The following is a 26,192-nucleotide window of genomic DNA, read 5'->3' as shown; positions in this document are numbered from 1 at the left end:
TAGTGAGACATCATGAGGTACAGTTGCAGGCTTACACATTTTTGTGCTTGGGTTTCAATTATACAATGATCAAATACCCATCCCTCCACCGGTGCCCATTTCCCACCACCATGGATCCCAGGATCCCTCCCACCCCCCATCCCCCCATCCCACTCTGCCTCTGCCTACTCACTTAATCTTGACCCCCCATCTCTGCCTTGATCCTTTCACCAATCTGGCCCTAACTTAGGTTTTCACTTTTCTGAGATGACTGGCCCAAAGTGTCTAGAAACAGTCCTGGTCTCTTCCCCAACCTCACCTGTTCCTAGGGTTCTGATACACTTACACCTGGTACCCACACCATCACCTACTCACCCACAATGACACAGATGGGGTCACGAAGAAACTTGCGCTTGACAAGTATTTCAGGGAGGTGTTGGAAGACAGAAATGGTGGTGAATAGGTGACTGCCAATGTCATTGACCACATTTGCCAAAGTCTGCAGAGTAGGTGAAAATTCTACCTGTGGGAAACGTAATAGAGAGATGCTTAACACAGGTCATGGAAGAGACAAGTCCAGGTTAGAGACAAAAAGATCAAGTCAAGATCAAAGGCCAAGTGTTGAGAGAAACTCACAAATACAGTGTGAATTTGTGGCTGTTGGGAGAAAAGTGACCCCCACCTGTGCCATTCCTCCCTGCAGATCAGTCTTCAAAATGACAAGAACACGGAAGAGTGGATTTGGAGTGGTCTTTCCATCGCCATTAATAGCCTTGGAAAGTTCTTGCAATGAACACTTCACATTTAGACGCAGGGCATCCTCCATCATGTGATCCAACCGAAGCATGTACAGCATCCACTGTTGCTGAATCTGGAAGAGAAGAAAAAGGGGTTCCCTCAGGGAAAAGCAGTGGGTCCTAAAAATTAGAACCATCTGTGGATAAAGGAACAAGTAGGTTTAAATAAAAAGGCAAGATACTGAGTCCTAACAGAATATGGTCTGAAACACTAAAGTGAATTTAAGACTAGAGAAGAAAGAGGGCAAAATTAGCGGCACACTCTGGGGGAAGGGGGAAGACCAAGAGAATGGTCTAATGAGGCTGGGGGACTAGGGACTTCTATTCCGCAAAGTCCTGGCACAGGATCCCTACCTCAGAGCCATCATTCTTGAAGACTTCATAGGTGTTGGACATGATGGACACCACCTCTTGATGCAGGCTTATCAATTTTTTCTGCACAGTGGCCCGATGCTCTTTCTGGTCCTCCTCAAATTCAAGGTCCCTGTATACCCGTTTGCCACTAATGTGTACCAGCAGTGTCTCTGATATCTCCTGGGCTCGCCAGCCAATGGTCATAGTGGATGCCTTGAATTCATTCACAATTGCTTGTACCTGGAGTCAGACACCACCCATGGGGAATTTCAGCTTAGGAAAAGACCCTCTACACCTAATTCTACTTTCCCACCTCTCCTTTTTATGTTGACTTTTTTTGTCAGGTGCTTCCCCCTGGGGCTAGAGCAAAAGTACAATGGGCAGGGCACTTGTCTTGCATAAAGCCGACCAGGGTTCAAACCCATCAACCCAGATGGTCCCTCTAAGCCCACCAGATTTGTGAAAACAACTGAATTTTTATCAATTTAATTAAAGTTTAATTAAAATAAAAATAACCACATGCACCAAGTGAGTTCAGGAATAAGCCCTGGCTATCACTGGGTGTGGCCCAAAACAAAGCCCAAAACTAGTGCTTTCCCAAGAACATGACCTTTCTTTCTTACCTCTCCCCCAGTCTGTCTAGCACGACCCAAGACTATCCAAGTCTCAGATACTTCTGTTAGAAACATGCACCAGTCTTTTGGGTTGAGGCCTACCTTGTTGGCATGAATGCGGCACTCTGTGATAAAGAAGGCACTGGCCCCCTTCAAGGACCAATTTAATTTCTTGAGTCCAGGGTGGATCTTCTTATCCAGAAATCGAATGCGCTCTTTAAATAGGGCCTGTTCATCTGGAGACAGCATGGCAATAATCCTGAACAGAAGAGAAGACAGGCAGCTGGTGGCAGGTAGGGACAGACTCTGCAGGTCTCCCCCACGAGAGGAGAGTTGACAGAGAACTCTGGAAGTTCATGACTTTAGTCTAGCTCCCGCTAACATAACTGCAGTATGGAAACATGCTACTATTTGTTTCGGGGTCTGACTGGGTTTGGTTTGGGGGAGCCATACCTGACAGTGCTCAGGAACTCCTGCTAGCACTGTGCTCGGGGGTCACTCCTGACAGTTAGAAGACTATGCAGCGCCAGGGCTTGAACCCTGCTCTCCTGAATACAAAGCATGTGTATTCTACAGGGACCGGTTGAATGATCACAGGCCTGAAATGTTCTATATTTTTGTTGTACAATTAGCAGTCAATAACTAGCACAGGCAGCTTTAAGGCACTTGAAATATGGCTTGTGAAATGATAACTGAATTTTCATTACTTTAATTTTAATTTAAATAGAAATAATCATGTGCACCTAGTGGCTACTATAGCAGATATTGCTAGTCTAGATTGCTGGTTCTACTCCAGTTCTAACTGGGCTAAGAAAGGTATCCAACCAGGACAAAACCTACTCCAGAGACAAGTGCCACAGGGTAAAGATAAAGGGGACCATCATGACTTTGGATCAATGAATCCGCTATACCCAACCTATCTCATTCCTAGGGAGGTAGCCGAGGCCTACAATATAGACCCAAGTGCTCTGTGTGTGAGAGGGGCCCTGGCTAGTTTTTTTCTCTTGACCCTAAAGCTGGAAGACAAAAGTGACAGAAATAATGGGCCAGAGAGATTGTACACCTTGCCTTGTAGATGTCTGATACAGACTCAATCCCTGGCATCCAGTATGTCCCCTAAGCCTACAGGTGTGATCCCTGAGTGCAGAGCCAGGAGTAAGCCCTGAGCACCATCCAATGTGGCCCAAACCCACACGTCCTCAAAAAAAACCAAAAAAACAAAAAAACAAAAAAAAAAAAACAAGGTACAGAAATAATCAGTGTCATAAAAAAAAATTTTTTTTTGAGAAGGGTAGACTGTAGCACTGTCCTCCCATTGTTCATCAATTTGCTTGAGCGGGCACCAGTGACGTCTCACAACAAATTGTGAGATTTGTTTTTAGTGTTCTTGACATATCGAATACGTCACAGGGAGCTTGCCAGGCTTTGCCGTGCGGGTGAAATACTCTCGGTAGCTTGCCGGGCTCTCCGAGAGGGGCGGATAAAACATAAAAATGTACATGTAGGAAACAGACAACATCATGGACAAGTGAGATAAAGAGGAAACATAAAATATCTGGGAAAGCTGTAGTGAGGAAGGGGTCCTACCTGTTATAGTCTCTGGCAACAAGTAACAGATTTTCACGAAGAATTCGCAGATCCTCAGCACGGTCAGCTACATTTACCACATAATGGGGTGTCTCGAACAGCAGCCGCTCCCAGTAATCAATTTCCACAAAAAGAATCAGTAGGGACCTTCGGGATAAAGCAAAGCAACTGAGTCTCACAGACTCCATCTTGTCTCTGTCACACTGAGATTTCTAGAGAGAAAGTGAAGCGCCCGACTCAGTCTCTGGATGACCACCAAAAATTGAGGGAGACTCTCAGATCATGATAGCAGACCCACACTACGGCCTTTTGTCAGAAGACTTTGCCCATCATTCATGATGGACAAAGGAGACAGGAACATGTACTCCTGGAACAATTCAAAAATGATGCCACAAGTGATCTGACCACAAACCATTTCTCTGTCTGTGCTCTGTGCTCTGTGCTCAGAGATAGTTTCAGAAGTGCTGGGGGGACCACACGATGCTGGGGATTGAACCCAGGCCTCACACGTGAAGCATGTGTTCAGCTCGTTAAGCTATCCCTCCTGCTCTCCATATTCTAAAACGTAAATGCTGACAACAAATTCAATAGAAAAAAATTTCTAAATTAGGAACTTCTGAACTTCTTTCTCGCAGTGTTCTTTTCTTTCAAATGAGTGATGATTGGGGCTGGAGTGATAGCACAGCGGGTACGGTGTTTGCCTTGCACGCAGCCAACATGGCCGACCCAGGTTCAGATTCCCAGCATCCCATATGGTCCCCCAGCACCGCCAGGAGTAATTCCTGAGTGCATGAGCCAGGAGTAACCCCTGAGCATCGCCGGGTGTGACCCAAAAAGCAAAAAAAAAAAAAAAAAAAGAGTGATGACTGCAGAGGTCTTTATTTTATGCCTATTTGTTTTATTTTACTTAGGGCTACACCCAATGGTGTTCCCCTTGCCAGGAACTGAAAGTAGACCCCTGGCATGCAAAGAGTAGTTCCTAATTCCTGTTAGGTGTGGCCCAAAAACAAAAAGATAAGAAAAATTTTAAGGTGAAAATTCCAAAACATTTTGGGTCATTTCTTCAGGCAAGTACTGTTTAACAATATAAGAGACAAGAGACTGGGCTGAAGAGATAATGCAGTAGGTAGAGCATGTATCTTATAGGCAGCTGACCTGGGTTCAATTCCAGGCACCCCATATGGTTCCCAAACCCTGCCAGGAGTGATCCCTGAGTGAAAAGGTAGAAGTAAGCTATACTACCAGGTATGCCCCCAAAACAAACAAACAAAAAAGACACTAGAAGCAACACAGGGACAGGGTGGAGGGTAAGATCTTGGACATTTCACTGGAGGTGAGGTACAGAAACTGTGAACATCAAAATCATAACACAAAAATGTCAACACAGAGGCTGAAGTGATAGCATAGCAGGGAGGGCATTTGCCTTGCATGCGGCCAACCCGGGTTCGATTCCCAGCATTTCATATGGTCTTCTGAGCACCGCCAGGAGTAATTCTTGAGTGCAGAGCCAGGAGTAACCCCTGCGCATAGCCAGGTGTGACCAAAAAAAGCCAAAAAAAAAAAGTCAACGTGGCCCTTTATGTCAATAATCTCTCTGAATGTCAGTAGGTAAACTCCCCTATTAAAAAGTGTAGAATAACTAGATGGATCAGGAAAGTAAACCCATCCATTTACTGCCTATCGGAAATACACCTAAACTCACAGGATTAATATAGACTTATAGTGAAAGTCTGGAAAACAATTACACAAGCCAATGGAAGACAAAAAAAAAACTGGGACAAAAAGCCATACTTTTATCAGAACAAATTCCATTCAACACAAAGAAAGTAATTAGACACAATTATGACACTACTACTAATCAAGGGAACAATAGATGGAGACAAATTGTTATCAACATCTACACACTAAGTGAAGGCTCGGCAGAGTTCATAAAGCATCTGCTCACAAACCCAAAGAACACACTGACAAAAACACAATAATAGACTTCAACACACCACTTTACCTACTAGACAGATCAACGAGACAGAACATCAATAAAGAGACAAGAGCCCTAAATGAGAAGGTGAAAGAACTGGGATTGTAGGACATATACAGGCCTCTACATCCCCACAAACAAGAATACACACTCTTCTCTAATGCACCTGGAACATTCTCCAGGATAGATTAGGGCACAACTCAAGCATATATAAATTGGGGCTAAAGCAATAGTACAGTGAGGAGAGTCTTTGCCTTGCATAGAGCTGACCGGGTTTGATCCTCGGCATCCCATATGGTCACCCAAGCACCACCAGGAGTAATTCCTGAGTGCAGAGCAAGGAATAACCCCTGAGTGTCACTGGATGTGACCCCAAAACCTGAGCATTGCTAGGTGTGACCCAAAAAGCCAAAAAAAAGTAAATTTACAAATATATAAATTTTACAAACTACTTTCTCAAACCACAATGCCATGGAAGTAAAAATTAAGCACAAAAAAAAAAAAGAAGATGAGGAAAACTTCCAGCACTTGAAAGCTATACAAAACACTGCTAAACAACAATTGGATCAAAGAGGAAATCAAGAAAGAAATTTAAAAAATTCCTTGAAACTAATGAAAATGAAGACACAAGGTACCAGAATCTTGGGATACACTTGAAAACTGTACAGAGGGGGAAACTCAAAGAAATGCAGGCCTATATTAAGAAAGAAGAAAAAGTTCAAATCAATAACCTAAACACTCATCTCAAAGGTCTGGAGAAGGAATAACAGACAAATCCAAGAAGTAGAAGAAGGGAAATAATTAAAACTAGAGAAAAAATCGACAACATAAAAACCAAGAAAGAAATTCAAAGAATCAATGAAATCAGGTGAATCAATTAAGAATCAATTAAGGTGGAGAACCTAGAATTAAAGAATCAAAGAATCAATTAAGGTGGAGAACCTAGAAGAAATGGAATGATTCTTAGAGTCATGAGATCTCCCAAAGCAGAAGGAGAAGGAAGTAGAAAACCTAAACAGGTCAATCACAAGTAAGGAAATTGAAATAGTAATTAAGAATCTCTCCAGGAACAGAAGTCCCAGTGTAGAAGAGTTCACTGGTGAGTTCTATCAAATTTTCAGAGAAGATTTACTGCCCTTAAGCTCTTCCAAAATATTGAAGACAAATCATTTCTAACACCTTCTATGAAGCTAACATTACACTAATACCTGAAGCAGTCAGAGACACTTCAGAGAAAATTTCAGATCAATCTGCCTGATGAATATTGATTCAAAAATCCTTAACAAAATCTTAACTAACCAATTCCAACAACATATCAAAAAAGAAAAAAAAAAACATACACCCTGATCAAGTGGAATTCATCCCAGGAATGCAATGATGGTTCAACATATGCAAATCAATTAACATAATACACTACATCAATAAAAAGAAAGATAAAAGTCATATGATCACATCAGTTGATACGTTGATACAGAGAAAGCCTTTGACAAGTTCCATTATCTGTTTGAGATTAAAAACCCTCAACAAAATAGGGGTGGAAAGAACATTCCTCAAGATAATAATGGCCATCATAAGCCCACACACCAGTCTCATCCTTTTTTTTTTTCTTTTTGGGCCACACCCAGCGATGCACAGCGGTTACTCCTGGCTCTGCACTCAGGAATTACCCCTGGCAGTGCTCAGGAGGCCATATGGGATGCTGGGAATCGAAGGCGGGTCAACCTCATGCAAGGCAAATGCCCTACCCACTGTGCTACTGCTCCAGCACCGCGTGTCATCCTTAATGGTAAAAAAACAGAAACAATTTCCTCTGAGATGATACAAGTGGCTATAGCAATCAGACAAGAGAAACAAATCAAAAGAATAAAAATTAGAAAAGAAGAACTCAAATGATCACTATTGGCAGATAACATAATGATATACATAGAAGAGTCCACTAAAAAAGCTCCTAGGATAAACAAACAAACAAACAAAAAAATACAGCGGGGCTGGAGTGATAGCACAGCAGGTAGGGCATTTGCCTTGTATGCGGCACTGTCTTCCCGTTGTTCATCAACTTGCTTGAGTGGGCACCAGTAATGTCTCCATTGTGAGACTTGTTGTTACTGTTTTTGGCATATTGAATACGTCACGGGGAGCTGGCCAGACTCTTGCCGTGCGGGCGGGATACTCTCGGTAGCTTGCCAGGCTCTCTGAGAAGGACGGAGGAATCAAACCTGGGTCGACCGCGTGCAAGGTAAATGCCCTACCCATTGTGCTATCGCTCCAGCCCAGTGAATAACTATAAAAATAAAATTAAATTTTTTAAAAAAAGATGTTGGGAGATCTACATCATAATAACTTTAAATAACTCAAGAAAGGATAGAAGGCCTGAGGAAATGGAAAAATCTTCCAATCCCATGCTCATGGATTGGAAGAATCAATATTATTAAAATGGCTATCCTACCTAAGCTATTATACAGATTCAATGCTATCCCAAATCAAAATTCAGATGACATTCTTCTAGGATTTAGAAAAGTCAAAATAAAATTTCTATGGTATCAAAAAAAATTGCCAAAATCCATACTGAAAAATAAGAAATTGGGAGGTATTTTACTACCCGCTGTGCTATTGCTCCAGCCCCTCCCAATTAATTTTAACCAAGAAAAGAAGGAAGGAAGAAAGGAAGAAAGGAAGGAAGGAAGGAAGGAAGGAAGGAAGGAAGGAAGGAAGGAAAGAAGGAAGGAGGGAAGGAGGGAAGGAGGGAGGGAGCGAGGGAGCGAGGGAGCGAGGAGGGAGGACTATTTTCTTTGAGACAGGGCTTATTGTGAATGATCTGAATGCCAGAGACTTGGCTTCAATCCCCAGCACCAGACAGTCCCCTAAAGCATTGCCAAGTATGGCCCCAAAACAAATAAATAAAAGGGGCTGGGGGGATAGTACAAAGGTTAAGGCACTTTCCTTGCACACAACTGACTCGAATTTGATCCCTAGTACCACATATGATCCCTGAAGCACCACCAGCAGTAACCCCTTGAGCACAGAGCCAGGAATAAGCCCGAGAATTATCATGCAGTCCCTGCCCCCATTCTTTTTCTAAGTGAGTAAACATTTCCCAGATACAAATGAGCTGTTGGTCACCAGACTTAAGGGCAACCTCCAAAGTAAAAGAGGAAACCCAACAAAGAAAAACAATTCCTAGCAGCAAATAACTTTCAACCTCGGATTCCAAACCTTCACAAGTGTTCAACAAGGGGAAGGCAGAAGGCAGTTATTTTTACAAGTTTTTTTAGGCCGCATTTGGCAATGCTCAGGGGTTATTCCCGTCTCTGCATTCAGGAATTACTCCTGGCGAGCCTGAGGGACCACACAGGGTGCCAGGATTGAACCAAGATCCGCTGTGTGCAAGGCAAGCACCCTATGCACTGCGTTATCCTCCAGCCCCAACAAGAACGTTTTCAAATGCAGCTCTCCTTGAGACTAGAGCAATAGTACAGTGGGTAGGACACTTGCCTTGTACACAGCCAACCCGGGTTCAATCCCCAGCATCCCGTGGTCCCCTGAGCACTGCCAGGAATAATTCCCGAGTGCAGATCCAGGAGTAACCCATGAGCATTGCCGGATGTGGCTCAAAAACAAGCAAACAACAACAAAATAGCTGGTCCAGTGCACTATTTCTCAGAAAACGACTAATATAAAGCACTCCAGGGGCTGGAGTGATAGCACAGCGGGTAGGGCGTTTGCCTTGCACGCGGCCTACCCAGGTTCGATTCCCAGCATGCCATATGGTCCCCCGAGCACCGTTAGGAGTAATTCCTGAGTGCAGAGCCAGGAGTAATCCCTGTGCATCGCTGAGTGCGACCCAAAAAGAAAAAAAAAAGTACTCCACCAAAACAAAGCCATCCACTATGAAAGAATGAATCAAAAAAATATGAATCAAACAAAAAAAGAGACTCGGGAAAGTCACTGAACTCAGGGAAGTTTCCCCTGCTATAGCAGCACTTGGCAACTCCCGAGACTGACACCGAAGGCTCAAGTACTCTCGGAGGGTGGGCTCTCATCTGAAACCAGCATCATATTAAACATCAGACAGTGAGAAAAATATTATTTTAAAGTATTTTAGTGAGTAGTCTGAAAGAATTCGTAGTAAAAAATCACTAACAAAATTAGTAAGAATTATTCATGTTGGGGAAGGAGTTATAGCACAGTGGGTAGGACACTTGCCTTCCACATGGCCATCCTACCCTGGCATCGATCCCTGGCATCCCATACGGTCCACCCATGCACCACCAGTAGTAATTCCTGAGTGCAGAGCCAGCAGTAATCCCTGAGCATCACCTGTTGTGACTCAAAAAGTAAAAAAATATATATTCATGTCAAGAAAAGGGACAGGGAGATAGTACAGCAGGCAGGGTGCTTGCCTGAGTCCCACCAGGAGTGATCCCTGAGCAAAGAGCCAGGAGTGGCCCTGAGCACTGCTGGGTGTGGCCCAAATTAGGAGAGAGAGAGAGAGAGAGAGAGAGAGAGAGAGAGAGAGAGAGAGAATAATGTCATGCGAGTAAGGAAAGAACTGAAACAACAGAAAAATTACTTGGCTCGGTAGTAAACAATATAAAGCAAGTCACATTAAGAGAAACACTGAGGGCTGGAGCGATAGCACAGCGGGTAGGGCATTTGGGTAGGGCATTTGCCTTGCACGCAACCAACCCAGGTTCAATTCCCAGCATCCCATATGGTCCCCCGAGCACTGCCAGCAGTAATTCCTGAGTGCAAAGCCAAGAGTAACCCCTGAGCATCGCTGGGTAGCACTGTAGCACTGTCCTCCCATTGTTCATTGATTTGCTCGAGCGGGCCCAGTAACGTCTCCATTGTGAGACTTGTTGTTACTGCGTTTAGCATATCGAATACGTCACAGGTAGTTTGCCAGACTTTGCCGTGCAGGTGAGATACTCTCAATAGCTTGCCGGGCTCTCTGAGAGGGGCGGAGGAATTGAACCTGGCTCGGCCTGGGTGGCGGCTTGCAAGGCAAATGCCCTACCGCTGTGCTTTTGCTCCAGCCCTGAGCATGGCCAGGTGTGACCCCTCCCCCAATAAAAAAAATATATGTATATAAACACTGAGAGGCTAGAGAGATAGCACAGTAGGTAAGGTGCTTGCTCTGCATGCAACTGACACCAGATATGGTTCCCAGAGAGCTTCCAGGAGTGATCCCTGAGTACAGAGCCAGGAGTTACCCCTAAATAAGCAAACAAACACTAAATAATTTTCTGGTTGTTAAGATGAAAATCATATAAAGACTTTTTTTGTGTGTGGGGGGCAGATGGGGGGGTGAGAGTGAGGATCACACCCAGCATGGCTCTGAACTCAGGAGTCACTCCTAGCAGTACTCTGGTACTAAGAGGAACAAATGAGATGTCAGTATCAAATCCAGGTTGGCCACATGTAAGACCAATGCCCTACCCTCTGTACTATAGTTCTGGCCCAAATTGTTCAGTCTTTTTTTTTTTTTTTTGGGTCACACCAGCAGTGCACAGCACTAACTCTTGGCTCTGCATTCAGGAATTACTCCTGGCAGTGCTCGGAGGACCATATGGGATGCTGGGAATTGAACCTGGGTCGACCACGTGCAAGGCAAACACACTACCCACTGTACTATCACTCCAGCCCCACAAATTGTTCAGTCTTAATCAGAAACTTGTCAATAAATTTCTGAAATGCAAATTCCATTTATTAATAGATAGAATTTCTTTTGAAAAACAGTCCTGAGTAATTTTGTTTTGTTTTGGGACTACACTCAGTGGTGTTCAGGGACTACTTCTGATTTGAGAGTGGGGGGCATTGCTCCTGGTAGTACTGGAGAACCATTGGTGCTAGGGATCAGGCCCTGGGATCCCATGAATGGAATTATTTTTGTGAAACATTCCCTAATATTTCCTCAGACAAGTGGTCAGCAACTATAAAAGCTTTTTATATAAGCAACTATAAAAAAGTTTAATGCTGACAACAGAACAAAAGGACAGGATGGGGTGGGTTGAATGTCCACTCCTCCCCCCCCACCCCCGCCACACACACACAGAGGCCAAGGAAAAGAAACTCTAGATATACAAAAAGCAGACATGTTAGTATCCCTTCGCCTGATCTGCTGAAATGCCACTCTTCAGAGCCATCTGAGACAAAGATACTGTCAACACAGCTCACTCCTGCTAGGATTAGACACATCTGGAATACGTTTATGTTAAGTGCTCTCTCTCTCTAAGGCTGGTCTGGCCATAAAAGGAGATAAAAGTCCCTTTGGACTTCAGAGATCCACTATTTGGGATACAATGTGGGATAAGAAAACCCCTTGTAAGGTAAAATAGGTGCTATTAAGGACAGGATGTTTCCCAGAACTAAGGAGAATTAGGTAATTTTAGGGATGATCAGGACATCTAGAAAGTATGCTTATTTCAAGATAACATCTACACCTGGGACATAGAAGAGTTTAAACCTTATAAAGTGATCTGTACCCTTTTAGAGTGTTAATACTTTTTGGAAAAGCTAAAACAGCCTTGGTTTTCTTTATGGGTTGATGAGTCCAGACTTTCCAAATTCATCCCTATGATCCATCACAAACAGGGTTGTGGCAGCTTTATCTTAAAACCACAAAAATGTAAAATAGCTTATAACATCTCCCTAGAAAACAACCATCAAAGAACAGGAATATCTCTTCTCTCTGGAAGAAGTCTGGGTTTTGACTAAATGTAGGCCATAAATATCTGGCCCAAAGTCAGTCTCTTCAGTTCTATTCTGAAGAGTATTCAGATTCTGAGATGTACCTAAATGAACTTTTAGGTCAATATCCAAGGTGTTCCTCCACAAGTGATGATCACAGCAGAGAGTACAGCTGTACCCTAAGTTATCCTAACTATATGGGCACTATGCTCAAATAGAGGGAGCATCTCACCATGCAGGGAAAGGTTCAAGTTTAGGAGGTCCAGCTAAACTCCTTCAGTAAGGACCAGAGAGATAATACAAGGTGCTTGTCTTGTCACAGCCAACCGGGACTCCATCCCAGCATCCCATATGGTTCCCTGAGCCCTGCCAGGAGTAGTTCCTTAGTGCAGAGCCAGGACTAACCCCTGAGTACCACAAGGCACGGCCCCAAAACAAAATAAAACAAAAATACTCCAGAACTCACATTCAGAAATTTTATGAAAACTATGAAATTTATAAGTCCATCAGGTTCCCAAACTCATCTGGCTACCAATTCCTTTTCAGGAAAAAAAAATCACTTGGTGACTCTGGAAAATGTATCTTCTTTAAGCCAAGGTGTAGCAAGCACCACTTAACTGCATCTGAGCTCATTGCTGCCCTCCCAGATAGGGGGGCAGCATTGCCCACTTCGGGAAATCCTGGATTAAAGTACAACCCAATTATGCAATACTGTAAAATACTACAAGTAATTGACAGCTCTGTAATGTACTCACAAAATAGGATCACAGTGTAAAATGGGACCTACAATTATATAGTAACCACACAGTTACCTCCAGGGAGTGGAGCTGTATGCTGGATTTTCACATTTTTCTTTACATACTTTTTGTTTTGTTTTGTTTTGGGGGTCATACCAGGTTGTGCTTAGGGTTTACTACTGACTCTGCTCTGCAGTGCTCAGGGGACCATATGGGGTGCCAGGAGTTGAAACTGAGTAGTTCATATTCCTTAACCCCATACTATCTCTCCAGCCTTCCACATCATTTTTTTTATAATTTAGGTAACATCATTGTAATGGGTGTTAACAATTTATGGTATTGATATACAAAGTCACTGTAACCCCCATAGCCTCCACCAATGATCATGTGCTACGTTTATGATTTAAATACACCCACTAAGTGTCTGCCATCTTGCTTGTGTGAGACTGTGAGTTCAATACCCAGTACCACCCCACAGCCCAGGTACCAGCCTCAGCACTAACATGGCTGTGCCAGGACTGCAGCAACTCTGTGAGCCCAGAAACCAGCAACATGGGAAGAGGGAATAAAAATACAAAAAAAAATACCCAATAAAGCGTATGTTTTAACATATGAAATGTCAGCGGGAGGGAGAGGAGTGATAAATATATATATATACACCCAGGCCAGAGAGATAGTACAGCAGGTAGGGTGCTTGCCCTAAACACAATTAACCCAGGTTCAGCCCCAGCATCCCATATGTCCCCTGAGCACTCCCAGGAATGATTCCTGAATATATATATGTATATATGTATGTATATATATATATAATAGATCTACAATCATTAAGTGATTATCTTTGTTACTGTTGTAGGGACCATTCCGGGTGGCTACCAGGGATCTTTTCTGGGGGCCGCATAGTGGCAGGGATTGAGCCCAGGGCCTTGCACATGTCAACATGTTCTCCTTCACTTGAGCCACATTTCTGGCCCCAAGAGTCAAAAAGGCCCCAAATCTTTAGAGGAATTCTTTTCTTCCTTCTATTTTATTATCCTTTGCAAATTTTCTAAAATGATCAACATTTTATAATAGAAAAAACGAAATCATTTTGAAAACCCCTGAAGAGACATATGTGTAGTGCTCCACTCCTGGTTTTGAAAAGGATACCGATTGGCCAAGGGAAATAGTGTAGAGGGCTGGAGGAGAGCTTTGCTATGGGAGACAGTTTTGCTCCCCAGCTTTCACAGTCCTCTTAGCACCACTAGGAATGACTCAAACACAAAATAAGAATAATAATAATTATTATTATTAAAGGCTCACACACAAATAATACAATTTACAGGATACTTAGGAATCATCACCAGCACTACATGGTCCCCTGAGTACTGCTGGAAATGGCCCCTAGCACTATGTCAGGAGTAGCCCTGAATCATCGCTGAGTATGGTTCCAAAATAAAAACTAAGATATAAAGCATACCTACATTAATTTATTCTTTTTGTTTGTTTGTTTTTTGCTTTTTAGGTAACACCTGGCAATGCACCTGGCTCTGCACTCAGGAATTAGCCCTGGCGGTGCTCAGGGAACCATATGGGATGTTGGGAATCGAACCCAGGTTGGCCGAGCGCAAGGCAAACGCCCTACCCACTGTGCTATTGCTCCATCCCCCTACATTAATTTATTCTTATCTCTGAAATGTTACTCAGTACACTGACTTTTTTTTTGGTGGGGGAAGGGGCATCCCTGGATGCGCTCAGGAGTTACTCCTGGCTCTTCCTGGGGTCAAATTGGGTGGGGTTTGGCCCTGCGTGCAAAACAAGTGCCTTAACTCCTGTGCTATCTCGCATCCTCATTACACTGACTCTTTTTCCCAGAGAAAACTAAGACACTAGGAAAAGTAGTGGAGGTAGATTTTTTATTCTCTACCATAGTGTAACTTATGACTTTATAACATTTCATAACCTGAAAGGTTATAAAATAAATTTATCACCTTGCTAAATTTGTTTTGGAAATACTGTATTCACCAAGTTTTGTGGAGCAATTTTGTTTGTCTGATTTTGGTTTTATTTTTGGGCTACATCAAGTTGTGCTCAAGGCTTTCTCCTGGTTTCTGCACTCGGGGTTCACTCCTGGAGGGGCTAAGTGGAACTATGTGAGAAGTCAGGGATCAAAACTGGGTTCGTTGCATTGCAAGGCAAATATCTGACCAGTTGCATCTTACCACTTATACTTTGGCCTCTGAGAATTTTTTTTTTTTTTTGCTTTTTGGGTCACACCCAGCAATGCTCAGGGGTTAGTCCTGGCTTTGCACTCAGGAATCACTCCTGGCGGTCTCAGGGGACCATATGGGATGCTGGGAATCGAACCCGAGTCGGCCATGTGCAAGGCAAACGCCCTACCCGCTGTGCTATTGCTCCAGCCCCCCCCCGAGAAATTTTTTTAAAGGAAAAATGTAGATTGATTATTTATGTGAAGGCTTCTATACTAACCATATAGTCTCACCACTTCTTCTAAAAAAGATTCTTTTTGGGTTTTTTTTAGGCTGTACCTGGAAGATCTGGGAACTACTCCTGGCTGTTTGTGCAGGAGGTCATTCCCAATGGTAAACTGCTAGGACACACTCCTGGGTCTCCCACATACTCAGCGTGTCAAACTATCCCTCGACCTTAGAAAAGGGGTTTTTTTGTTTTGTTTTGTTTTTGCTTTTTTGGGTCACACCCGGCGATGCACAGGGGTTACTCCTGGCTCATGCACTCAGGAATTACTCCTGGCGGTGCTCGGGGGACCATATGGGATGCTGGGAATTGAACCCAGGTCGGCCGTGTGCAAGGCAAATGCCCTACCCACTGTGCTATCACTCCAGCCCCCAGAAAATGATTTTTTTAAGTAGGAAACTTGGATTCAGACAAGTAACTTGTCTGAGATCATGTAACAAAATACAACTACATAGTGTTCAAACTTGTCTGTGCAGAAGTAAAGTTTATGCTTCATTCTCTCTCACTGACTAAATCTAAGGACTGGAAGAAAACAGTCACCAACCAGTATACCTATATTTTTTAGACACACAGATAAGCATGAATAATTCAATGATATATTCAATCAGTTTGTCCGGAGTTACTAGGAGCAAAAGAGATAAAGCTAAAACAGGTGTCATGAGCCATGAATGGGGGAGGGGGAGAAGAAAAATTAAAAAGGACCCGTGTATCACATGAAAAACAAAATGAAACAATAAAACTAGGGCTGGAGAGGTAGTCCAGGGTTAAGGAACTTGTTTTGCATCTCACTGACCCTGGTTTGAATTCTTGGCACCACGTATGATCCTCTGAACGTTGCCAAGGCACAGGGCACTCCTGAACAGAGCTAGGAACTAAGCACCGTCAGGTCTAGCCTAACCACACTCCCCCAAACAAATAAAAAGGAATCACATGTCTTAAAAGTCTAATAAAATAGTGCTTAAGGAAGCCGAGCAATAGTACAGCCAGCAGGGTGCTTGCGTTGCCCACAGCTAACCTAGGTTCAATCCCCAGCATCCCACATGGTTCCCTGAACCCTTCCCTGAACTCTGAGTGATCCCTGAGCATAGAGCCAGGAGTAAGACCTGAGCAATGCCAGATATGGCCCCCAAACTGAAAGGTTGTGTTTGTTTGTTTGTTTGTTAATTAATGTTCAAGGGTTCAGAGAAATAGTACAACAGGTAAAAGCTTTGCATGCAGCCAACCCGGGTTTGTTCCCAGCACCCCATATAGTCCCCAAGCCTATTAGGAGTGAGCCCTGAGCTCTGAGCCAGGAGTAAGCCCAAAGCATAGCCAATGTGTCCCCACAGAAAATTATTAGAATGGTGTTTAAGGGGACCAAGGAATAGTACAGCAGGTAAGGCACTTGATTGCTTTACATGCAGCTGACCCACATTTGATCTCCAGAATCCCATTATGGGTCCCCAAGCCCTGTCAGGAGTGATCTCTGAGTGCAGAGCCAGGAGTAAGCCCTGAGCATGGCCAGATGTAGCCCCAAAACAAACAAGCAAAAAAAGTTAATATTGAAGGCCAGTAGATAGAACAGGTAAAGGTCTATGTCTAGGCTACTCCCAACCTGGGTTCAATTCCCAGCACCACATGTTCCCCTAACCATACCAGGTGCAGCCCTGGAGGCCCCCAGCACTGCCTAGATGGCATGAGCAACCCTAGCACTGCAAGGCACAAACAGCACTGCAGCCTTAGTCTGAATCCTATTGGCCAAGAATCAGTGGTGGGGTCCCTAGACTTCATGAGCGTAAGGAAGCTCTGTTTGGGAGGCCCTCACCCCAGAAAGTAAATACGAGGCCAGAGAACACAGAAGGCAAGGCACCTGCCTTGCATATAATCCTAGTTTGTTCCACATCACCTTATGTGGTTCTGTTCTAACATGCCATGAGCACCATCAGAAGAGACCCCAGAACAAAGAGCCTCAAGAGCCTCCAAGCATGATCCCAACTCTTTTGCCCCCAAATTAATTTTGATCACTGGTGTTTAATAAAATTCTATTATTTTAATATATTATGTTAATGGAAATATATAATAATAGATTATATATACACATATTTATATTATTCCAAGTGTCTCTGGGGAACTCTCCAACAGAGTAGTTGGGAGTACCTAGCTTGTTTTATGTTTTCTTTTTTGGGTCACACCTGGCGATGCACAGGGGTCACTCCCGGGTTTGCACTCAGGAATTATTCCTGACGGTGCTCAGGGGACTATATGAGATGCTGGGAATTGAACTCGGGTCAGCCGCGTGCAAGCCCTACCCTCTATATTATCGCTCCAGCCCCTGGGAGTACCTAACTTGATGGGAAAATATGTCTTACAGATTCTACCCTTTCAGTGGCATAGCTAGGGTAATACTGGCCAACTCTCCCGTCTCTTCGAATCTTATTGTTGATTTATGAAGCAATTTTTTATATGACTTCACTTGGTCATACTTTAATTCAAAGCTCACAGATCATGAATCTATCAAAGTTCACGTGCAACATTCCTAGCAGTCAAAGACTTATCTCAAACCTCAAACCTCACCTGCTCCCAGTTCCATGTGTCTACCAGCAACTCTGACCTTCTTCCTAATGCCTTTGCCTTGTGCCTCTCACCTGACATTCAGCACTGTTACTGCATTGTGGGTCTTTTCCTTTCCTCCTCAACTATCATTTGTCATCTCACCAGGGTTAGGCTTCATTCAGCTTCCCTGAACTAACACATTCATCTTTTTGTCACCACACAGGCCTTTTCCGGCAAATTTGCTTCTGCACTTGCCACAAAAAATAAGACATTTGATTAGTTAAACTAGTAGGCCTGGGAAGCAGCTCCTGTTCTCAGCCCTAGCTGATACCTCAAGAAGCCAGAAGTTCATCAAGGAGGAAGTTACAGTCTTTTTCAATTTTTAGCTTTTTGGGTCGATTTGCTCGAGCAAGTCTCCATTGGAGACTTTGTTGTTACTGTGTTTGGCATATTGAATACTTTCGGTAACTTGCCGGGCTCTCCGTGAGGGGCGGAGGAATCGAACTCGGGTCGGCCATGTTAGCCGCTTGTAAGGCGAACGCCCTACCCGCTGTGCTATCGCTCCAGCCCTTTTTGGGTCATACCTGGTGATGCACAGGCATTACTCCTGGCTCTGCACTCAGAAATTACTCCTGGCGGTGCTCAGGGGACCATATGGGATGCTGGGAATCAAACCCAGGTTGGCCCAGTGCAAGGAAACCGCCTTACCCGCTGTGCTATCACTACAACCCCCAGTCTTTGAATTAGAAAATGAGCCACCAGATATTTTGTTTGTAATCTCTAAAGATACCTTACATAGCTTCTTCTTTTTTCTTTTCTCTCTTACTTAGAAAGAAAGTACTGCCCCAGGGTAGAACTGTTAAAGAGTTACAAAGTAGGGGAGCTGGAGAGACAGCACAGCAGGTAGGCATTTGCCTTGCACGAGGCCGACCCGGGTTCCATTCCCAGCATCCCATATGATCCTCTGAGCACCGCCAGGAGTAATTCCTGAGTGCATGAGCCAGGAGTAACCACTGTGTATTGCTGGGTGTGACCCAAAAAGCAAAAAAAAAAAAAAAAAAAAAAAAAAAAGTTACAAAGTAGGGACAAAATGTGCCCAACTCGGTCCCAACACATGAGATCTATAACTAATAAATTGATGAGTTTTTAACTATAGTGTTAAACAAAATCTCATAACTACAATGCCATAGCAATGGGAAGCATCTGGAATTTCCTCAATTCTCAGTCAAGCCCACAACATGGCGTGTGGTCCTGATTTTGCTGAGCCATCATGGCCATCTAGTGGAGGAATAAACATCTACATCACTGGCTTAGGTTGGTTACTGCAGGGTTTTTCTGGTTGGTTGATTGGTTGTTTGGCTCTGTTTTCTATTTTGTTTTTCTTAGTTTGGAGGCCATACCTGGTAGTGCTCAGGGCTTACTCCTGACTCTGTGCCCAGGGATCACTCCTGGCAAGGCTCGGGCTACCATTTGGGATGCTGAGGATTGAACCCTGGTCAACTGCATGCAAGGCAAGCACACTACCTGCTATACTATCTCTCCAGGACCCGCAGGGGGGTCAGTTAAATCACATTTTTTTTCTTTTTGGGTCACACTCAGCGATGCACAGGGGTTACTCCTGGCTCACACACTCAGGAATTACTGCTGGCGGTGCTTGGGGGACCATATGGGATGCTGGGAATCAAAACCTGGTCGGCCGCATGCAAGGCAAACGCCCTACCCACTGTGCTATCGCTTCAGTCCCCACACTTTTTTTTTAAAGATAATAAAAATTAGCAAAATTAAAAAGTGAGAGCAAACAGTATAAAGTTAATGAAGAATAGAGAGAGAAACAAAAAGATAGGAGTTCAACTGTTAGATGAGTCGGGTATGAAAATAGCACCAAAGACAGGAGAAGTTTAGGAAGAAGGAATCAGGGTGGGTACTATACTTGTCAAAGTTGACATCCAGCATGCCAGGCTTCTCCTGACTAATTCTTAACAATGAACTATCCAATCGCTTAATGCAGTCCTTATCCAGCGTGGCTGTCCAGTCTTGAAAGGTTTTTCGAACCAATTCATCGATGCCCTGAATCATCTGCTGATAGGTATGTACAGTTTCCTCTCCAGTCCCAATATGGGGCAGGAAGTGAGCTTCAGAAAGACACTAAAGAGGAAAAACAACAGATGAGTGGAGGCTACTTCCTCTTTCATTCATTTTACAATTTCCCTTCCCAAACACACACACACACACACACACACACACACACACACACCAATAATTATCTCAGAGCAAAGGGAAACTGAGGAGAAAGGAAGAGACCAAGGAAGGCATAGGGAGAGAGAGACAACTGAAGAGACACACAGAATTCAGAACAAGAAAAAAGCTGAGGAGGGCTAGAGCAATAGCACAGCAGGTAGGGCGTTTGCCTTGCACGCAGTCGACCTGGGTTCAATCCCCAGCATCCCATATGGTCCCCCGAGCACCACTAGGAGTAATTCCTGAGTGCAGAGCCAGGAGTAATCCCTGAGAATCACCAGGTGTGACCCAAAAAGAAAAAAAAAAAAGAAAAACAGCTGAGGAAAGGAAACAAATTACAGGAGGTAAAGGAGTTGAGAGGTACAATGTTGAACAAGTATATAACGCCTTCCTCACCCCAGTCTTAGCACACGTTAGGAAGCCTCCAGCTGTCTACCCAGGCTGCCTCTTCTCTCCCACAACCAAGTAGATGACAGCAGGTAATTATCTCAGTAATGTTAGACATAATGTACTCCAAAGTTTTAACAATTTTGTGTTATTTTGTGCCTATTCTTCTAAGGAAACCAGGCCCTCTAAGAGCCTTGCTTGTCCTGCTTCCTTGACTGTGAGGTTGTATTGCTCGCTTGGTGACCCAGCTTCCCAGTTAATGACCCTGATCCTCCTCTCTACTTAAAATGACCGACAGTTCTTCTAGCCATACTTGCATAACCCTGCATGATCCAAGCCAGAGCCTGCCTCTCTGAACTGCATCTGCCACTTCCCTGGCTCAGCTTCATCTCTGATCATAAACTCTCGGAGGGCCAAGAAAACAGCTGAAAGACTGTTGTGACTGTTTGCACGTGGAAGTCCTGGGGATTTGAACCCCAGAACCACACAGTCTCCCAAGCACTGCCAGTAGTGGACTGAGCACAAAGCAGTCCTCTCCCTGCCAGCCCTACTGGATGTGGCACATTAAAAGCAAAAGGGGGGAGGGGGCGTGAGTTCCTCTTGGGAAGCTCTTCAGACTGGTCTCCCATCCCTTCCAAAATGGAGCACAGTCCGTCAAGTCCAGCCCACCGAGGACGTCAGAAAAGGCCAGGAGCTTACATTCATAACTCTGTCAATGCGCCGCCGCAGTATCCGCATCCAGTGAGCTTGTCCAGAATACTGGGCCATGTTTGGCACCAGGTAAGGACATTTCTTGTTCAGTTCACGGTTCGTGAGTGCCAGCTCACTGTTGAACAACATATAGAGATCCACTGCTTTCTTGTCATATGTTCTCTTGATAGCCTGAGGCAGAAGAGAATAGAGGACAGCATTTGGGGGGTGTGGAAGACCTTCAGTGACTCATCCTAGAAAAAGGCACTCTCCAGCTCTGGGGCCCAGTCAGGAACCGGGGGCGAGAGGGAAGGGAAAGACACGCAAAGTGCAGACAAAGGGAAAGGGCCAGGGAATGATGGTGTGCATGTGTTTGTGTGGTGGCGGGGGTGGGGGGGGAACCAAGGGGAGCAGACTAAAGGACAGCAGGAGCTAGAGGACAGCCAGAGCAGGAGCTGTGTGCAGTGGCACCTCGCGGGTGGCCAGTCTGTGGAAGGTGTCCAGCAGCAGCACTCCATGCTCCACGTCAAGCACTAATTCGAAGGCGGAGGTGATTAAATTCTGAGTCATCACTTCCAGGTCCTTGACTCCAGCACGGAACCTGCACCATGACAGAAACAGGTAGGAAAGTGATGGCCTCACCTGCCTCCAAAAATGGCTGAGTATGAATTGTAGCATCTCTACAGATGTTAATTCAAAATGAAATCTGAGGCCCCTCCACTATGGAGAAGCCCGTGTTCTCTCTTGAGCACGTATCTTACCCTACTTCTCTCCTTACCTCCCTTTATTTCCCAATAAACATATTTTTACTTTATAAAAAAATAAAAGAAAAGAAAGAAAAAGAAACTTGGGGCTGGAGCGATAATACAGCAGGTAAGGCATTTGCCTTGCACACAGGCGACCTGGGTTCGATTCCCAGCATCCCATATGGTCCCCCGAGCACTACCAGGAGTAATTTCTGAGTGCATGAGCCAGGAGTAACCAGTTGCATCGCTGGCTATGACCCAAAAAGCAAAAAGAAAGAAAAAGAAACTTGAGGGCCCAGAGAGATATTCCAGAACCCAGGGAAATAGTACACTTGCTTTATACATTTATACCTGCAGCCCTCAGTTAGAATCCTCAGCACCACATATAGTCCCTGCCCCCGAGCACAGCCAGAGTATAGAGCCAATAACCCCTGAGCACTGTGCAGAGTATGACCCCCAAAATAAATAAATAGAACCTGAACCAGATATAAATAATGTCATGGACCCAGGGGCCAGATAGAACAGTGGTGAGGGCATGTGCTTTTCACAAAACCAGCCTAGGTTTGATCCTCATCCCCATATATGATCCTTCGAACCTCACCAGGGGTGATCCCTGAGTGCAGAGCTATATGCAACAGTGCAACACCTCCAACAGCTCCAAACTTCACAGAGTTGACAGCCCAGTGGAAACAAGAAATTTAGGTGGGAAAATTTAAATTTCAGTCACTGACATTAATGACTGAAATTAACACAGAAACCCAACTCTCACCTAACAGCTCAGTAAATCCTCAGGCTATGACTTTAGCATCACCATTATGAGATATATGTTGCAATAGCACTGTAGTACTGTCCTCCTGTCATCAATTTGCTTGAGCGGGCCCAGTAACGTCTCCATTGTGAGACTTGTTGTTACTGTGTTTGGCATATCGAATACGTCACAGGTAGCTTGCCAGGCTTTGCCCTGTGGGCAAGATACTCTCGGTAGCTTGCTGGGCTCTCCAAAAGGGGCAGAGAAATCGAACCCGGCTCAGCCGGGCTGGCCGCACACAAGGCAAATGCCCCACCACTGTGCTATCGTTCCAGCCCATATGTTGTAATAGGCAATATAAAGTAAATCATTTTGTAACTGCTAAGGGAGCAGGCTTTGGGAGTGGATGGGAAATGGGGGACACTGGTGGAAGGAATGGCACATTGGTGGTGTGACTGGTGTTGAAATACTGAATATCTGAAACAACTGTATTGTGAACAACTTTATAAATCACAGTGTTTAAATAGTTTCATTCAAGGCTAAAAATAAAGGCTCATGTAAATGGGGGGCGGGGGGGTTATAGAGGCTTCTTCTCAGAAGATCCAACCGTGCACCCACCCAGGCACTCCCGTTAGAATGTGGCTGTGAGGATCAGTGTGGGTGGAGGCACTGCCCACTCTAGGAGCAGACTGTGCTGGCCTGCTGGCCTGCTAGGTCCGTGTCTCTGGTTTGCACTGAGAAGAGGTCAAAGTACAAGTGGCCAAACAGAAGACAGGCCATACCAAGCAGTGGAGACAGTACAGGAGGATGCTGTGTCATGGCTGTGCTCCATGAGAATGACTCCAAAGCCAATTCTTCATTCATTTGTAATCATGGCTTTCTCCGATGAAGCCACCGAGCCCAGTTCGTATAAAGAGAAAACCATAGTACAGCAGGTAAGGCACTCGCCTTGTACACTGTTGAGTTTGAGCTCTGGCACTCCAAGTTGTCTACCAAGCCCCACCAGGAAAGATCCCTAAGAATAGAGTCATATAGAGTCATGAGTAAGTCCTGAGCAGAGTCAGGTATGCTTTGCTCAGAGAGAGAGAGAGAGAGAGAGAGAGAGAGAGAGAGAGAGAGAGAGAGAGAGAGAATTATTATATGCATTTGTTAGGGACTAGATAGACAGGAAGGGCAGTTAATGGATCCTTTCAATTCCAAATACTGGAGTCTAGAGATGGAATGCTGCCCTGTTTTCTGCTTCTTTCCTCTGAGAACATCCTATTGTGAAAGCTCTTTACAAGGACAATGATTGCCATAACTTAATGCCCTCAGATGTGTGAAAGCCTAAAATAGCTAGGTATTTGACCAAAGAATGTTGTTGTTATCCTTTTTGTGATTACTGGTTCTATGCAATAAATACAGGGGCAATCAGAGCTCTCATTCCACGAAGCTGTTAGACCGCTGCACCCGTGCTTTTTTCTCTTATTTCTGTCCTTTTCTTAATCCTCGTGGCATTCCTGCTTCAGGCCTGTTCACCTGGGGCTGGTCCCTGGCATATCTTATGTACTGAGCACTTCCCAAGTTCCCACGTACTTTTCTATCCCCTTCCTTTCCCTTTGTAGATGCTGTTGTGATGAAAAAGGGTCGCACATATCCTTTTCGGAGTGTTGGGGCCATACCAAGGGTGCTCAGGGGCTACTCGCAGCTCTGTGCTCAGGGCTTGTTGCCAGCAGTGCTCAGAGGATCACATTTGGTGCCGGGGATCAAATTGGGGTCCGCAACAAACAAGGCTGAGACTTAACCCCTGTACACAGGCTTGGAGGGGCCCTCTCTGGCCTGTTGTACACGTGCTTGGTAACGGACCTTGTATATTCATACCACTGCTCACCAATGGTTGTACTCAGCTAGTCACAGTGTGGGAGGTGCTCACATGTAACTCAGCCACAGTGTTCACATATTTTCAGTTGTAGTACTCAAGGGGAGTAGAGCAGGAGGTAGGTGTTAGGTTGGCCCAGAGATGGGCACTTTGAAGCCTGCCTTTGCAGTTCCACCACCATTCCAAGGCCCCACCAGAATCCCTGGAACCCACTACAAAAGACAACCTCCAACCTCAGCCAACCAACCCCCACCTGGCAGAAACTCAACCTGGTTCTGAGTTAACCAAGCATCCCTCCCCTGCCCAAGACCTCCTTCACTTCCATATAAACCTACCCTGAAACGCAGGTGGGTGGGATCTTCACTAGTCCCTCTAAGGCTTGTGGGGTCCCCCTGAGAATGTTCTCTTTCCAGTAAACCCCATTTCAGCCTAATTCTCCTCTTGGACTCCTTTTTTTCCCTTTCCATGAGCCCATCCCTGACCTTCCATTCTGGTGCTAAAACCTGGGAGGTTCAAGAACCAAGGGCCCAGTGGCCTGGACAATCCTCTTTCCTGGACTGACTGGACCTGTGACAGTCTCCTCCTTCGAGGGACCTCTATCACATCCTTACAGGTGCCTCGCAATCACTGTATTCTAGCTTTAGGTAAATTCCAAAGTTGCCAATAATTTTGACTGCCCATAATATTCCCAAGATCCAGTCGCGAGAGTCGTCTGCACAAAGGTCTGATGTCTTGGGTCCTTTGCAAATGGCCCGGAAGACAGAGAGGAGAGGACATCTCCAGCTCCTTCCATTGCCCTAATGGCAGATGAGTCATCAGAGAACAGCAAGTATCCTTGGCCAATTCTGGACCCTGGAGATTTCTGAACTCCCAAAAAAGGCAGCCCTGATACAGGCCCATGATTTCAGGAAAAGTTAGCATACTTTTTATGGAGAGGGTGCCCAGAAGGAACAAGGGCCAAATGAAACATTATGGGAAATTTTGGAAGTTACCAAAAACCAGAATATGGTGGTTGCAAGGCGCCTGTAAGGATGTGATGGAGGTCTCTCCCAGAGGAGGAAAGAGACTGACTCAGATGCAAGAGATTCAGAATGAAATCTGGCCAATTGACTGATCCAAGAGCCCAGGTAGAAACCTGAATCCACGGGGTCAGAGAGTGATAGTCAAGAAGATAGGGAATTTGCCTTGCACGTGGCCATTCAGGGTTCAATCCCCAGCATTCTCTATAGTTCCCTGAGTAACACCAAGAGTAAATCCTGAGTGAAGAGCCAGGAGTAACCCCTGAACATCTCCAGTTGTGATTCAAAAAGAAAAAGAGAGAGAAGGAAAAAAACCCTAAATCCAGGAAGGAGGATCATCCAGGTCGCCTAACCCTCATTTTTCAAACCTCCTGGGTTTTGGCACCATGATGAAAGGTATGGGGACCCGCTTGTGAAAACAAAGAAACGGAGTCCAAGAGGAGGATTAGGCTGAAATGGGGTTTATTGGAAAGAGTGTTCCTGGGAGACCTCACAAGCCCCTAGAGGGACTAATGAAGATCCTATCTGCCTGTGTTTCAGGGTGGGTTTATATGGAAGTAAAGGAGGCTGGTGGGGTGGAGTGCAGGAGGCTCCGTTAACTCAGAACTAGGTCCTGTTTCTGCCTGACAGGTGGGGGTTGGTTGGCTGGGGCCAAAGTCTGGTAGGTAGTCATCTTTTGTTGTGAGTCCCAGGGTTTCTGGCAGGGCCCTGGGGCAGTGGCAGAACTACAAATGCAGGCTTCAAAGTGCCCATCTCTGGAATGACTTCA

The 26,192-nt window shown here is 44.9% G+C and overlaps 1 protein-coding gene across 1 annotated transcript in view; it reads right to left on the bottom strand.

Moving 5' to 3' along the window:
- The window catches only part of DNAH2 (dynein axonemal heavy chain 2), a 149,350-nt gene that overhangs the window by 76,514 nt on the left and 46,644 nt on the right, over nucleotides 1-26,192 (bottom strand). Inside the window, exons 10-17 of the mRNA XM_056114802.1 lie at nucleotides 21,524-21,653; nucleotides 21,062-21,244; nucleotides 19,668-19,882; nucleotides 3,332-3,478; nucleotides 1,847-2,003; nucleotides 1,131-1,370; nucleotides 662-850; nucleotides 355-502 (exon numbers count right to left, since the gene is read on the bottom strand). Of these exons, the coding sequence (XP_055970777.1) occupies nucleotides 355-502; nucleotides 662-850; nucleotides 1,131-1,370; nucleotides 1,847-2,003; nucleotides 3,332-3,478; nucleotides 19,668-19,882; nucleotides 21,062-21,244; nucleotides 21,524-21,653 (1,409 nt within the window). The remainder of the gene's footprint in view (nucleotides 1-354; nucleotides 503-661; nucleotides 851-1,130; nucleotides 1,371-1,846; nucleotides 2,004-3,331; nucleotides 3,479-19,667; nucleotides 19,883-21,061; nucleotides 21,245-21,523; nucleotides 21,654-26,192) is intronic.

This window comes from Sorex fumeus, unplaced genomic scaffold (assembly GCF_029834395.1).
Source record: "Sorex fumeus unplaced genomic scaffold, SorFum_2.1 ptg000028l, whole genome shotgun sequence".
Classification (NCBI taxonomy): domain Eukaryota; kingdom Metazoa; phylum Chordata; class Mammalia; order Eulipotyphla; family Soricidae; genus Sorex; species Sorex fumeus.
This window is presented reverse-complemented; position numbering and strand designations above follow the sequence as displayed.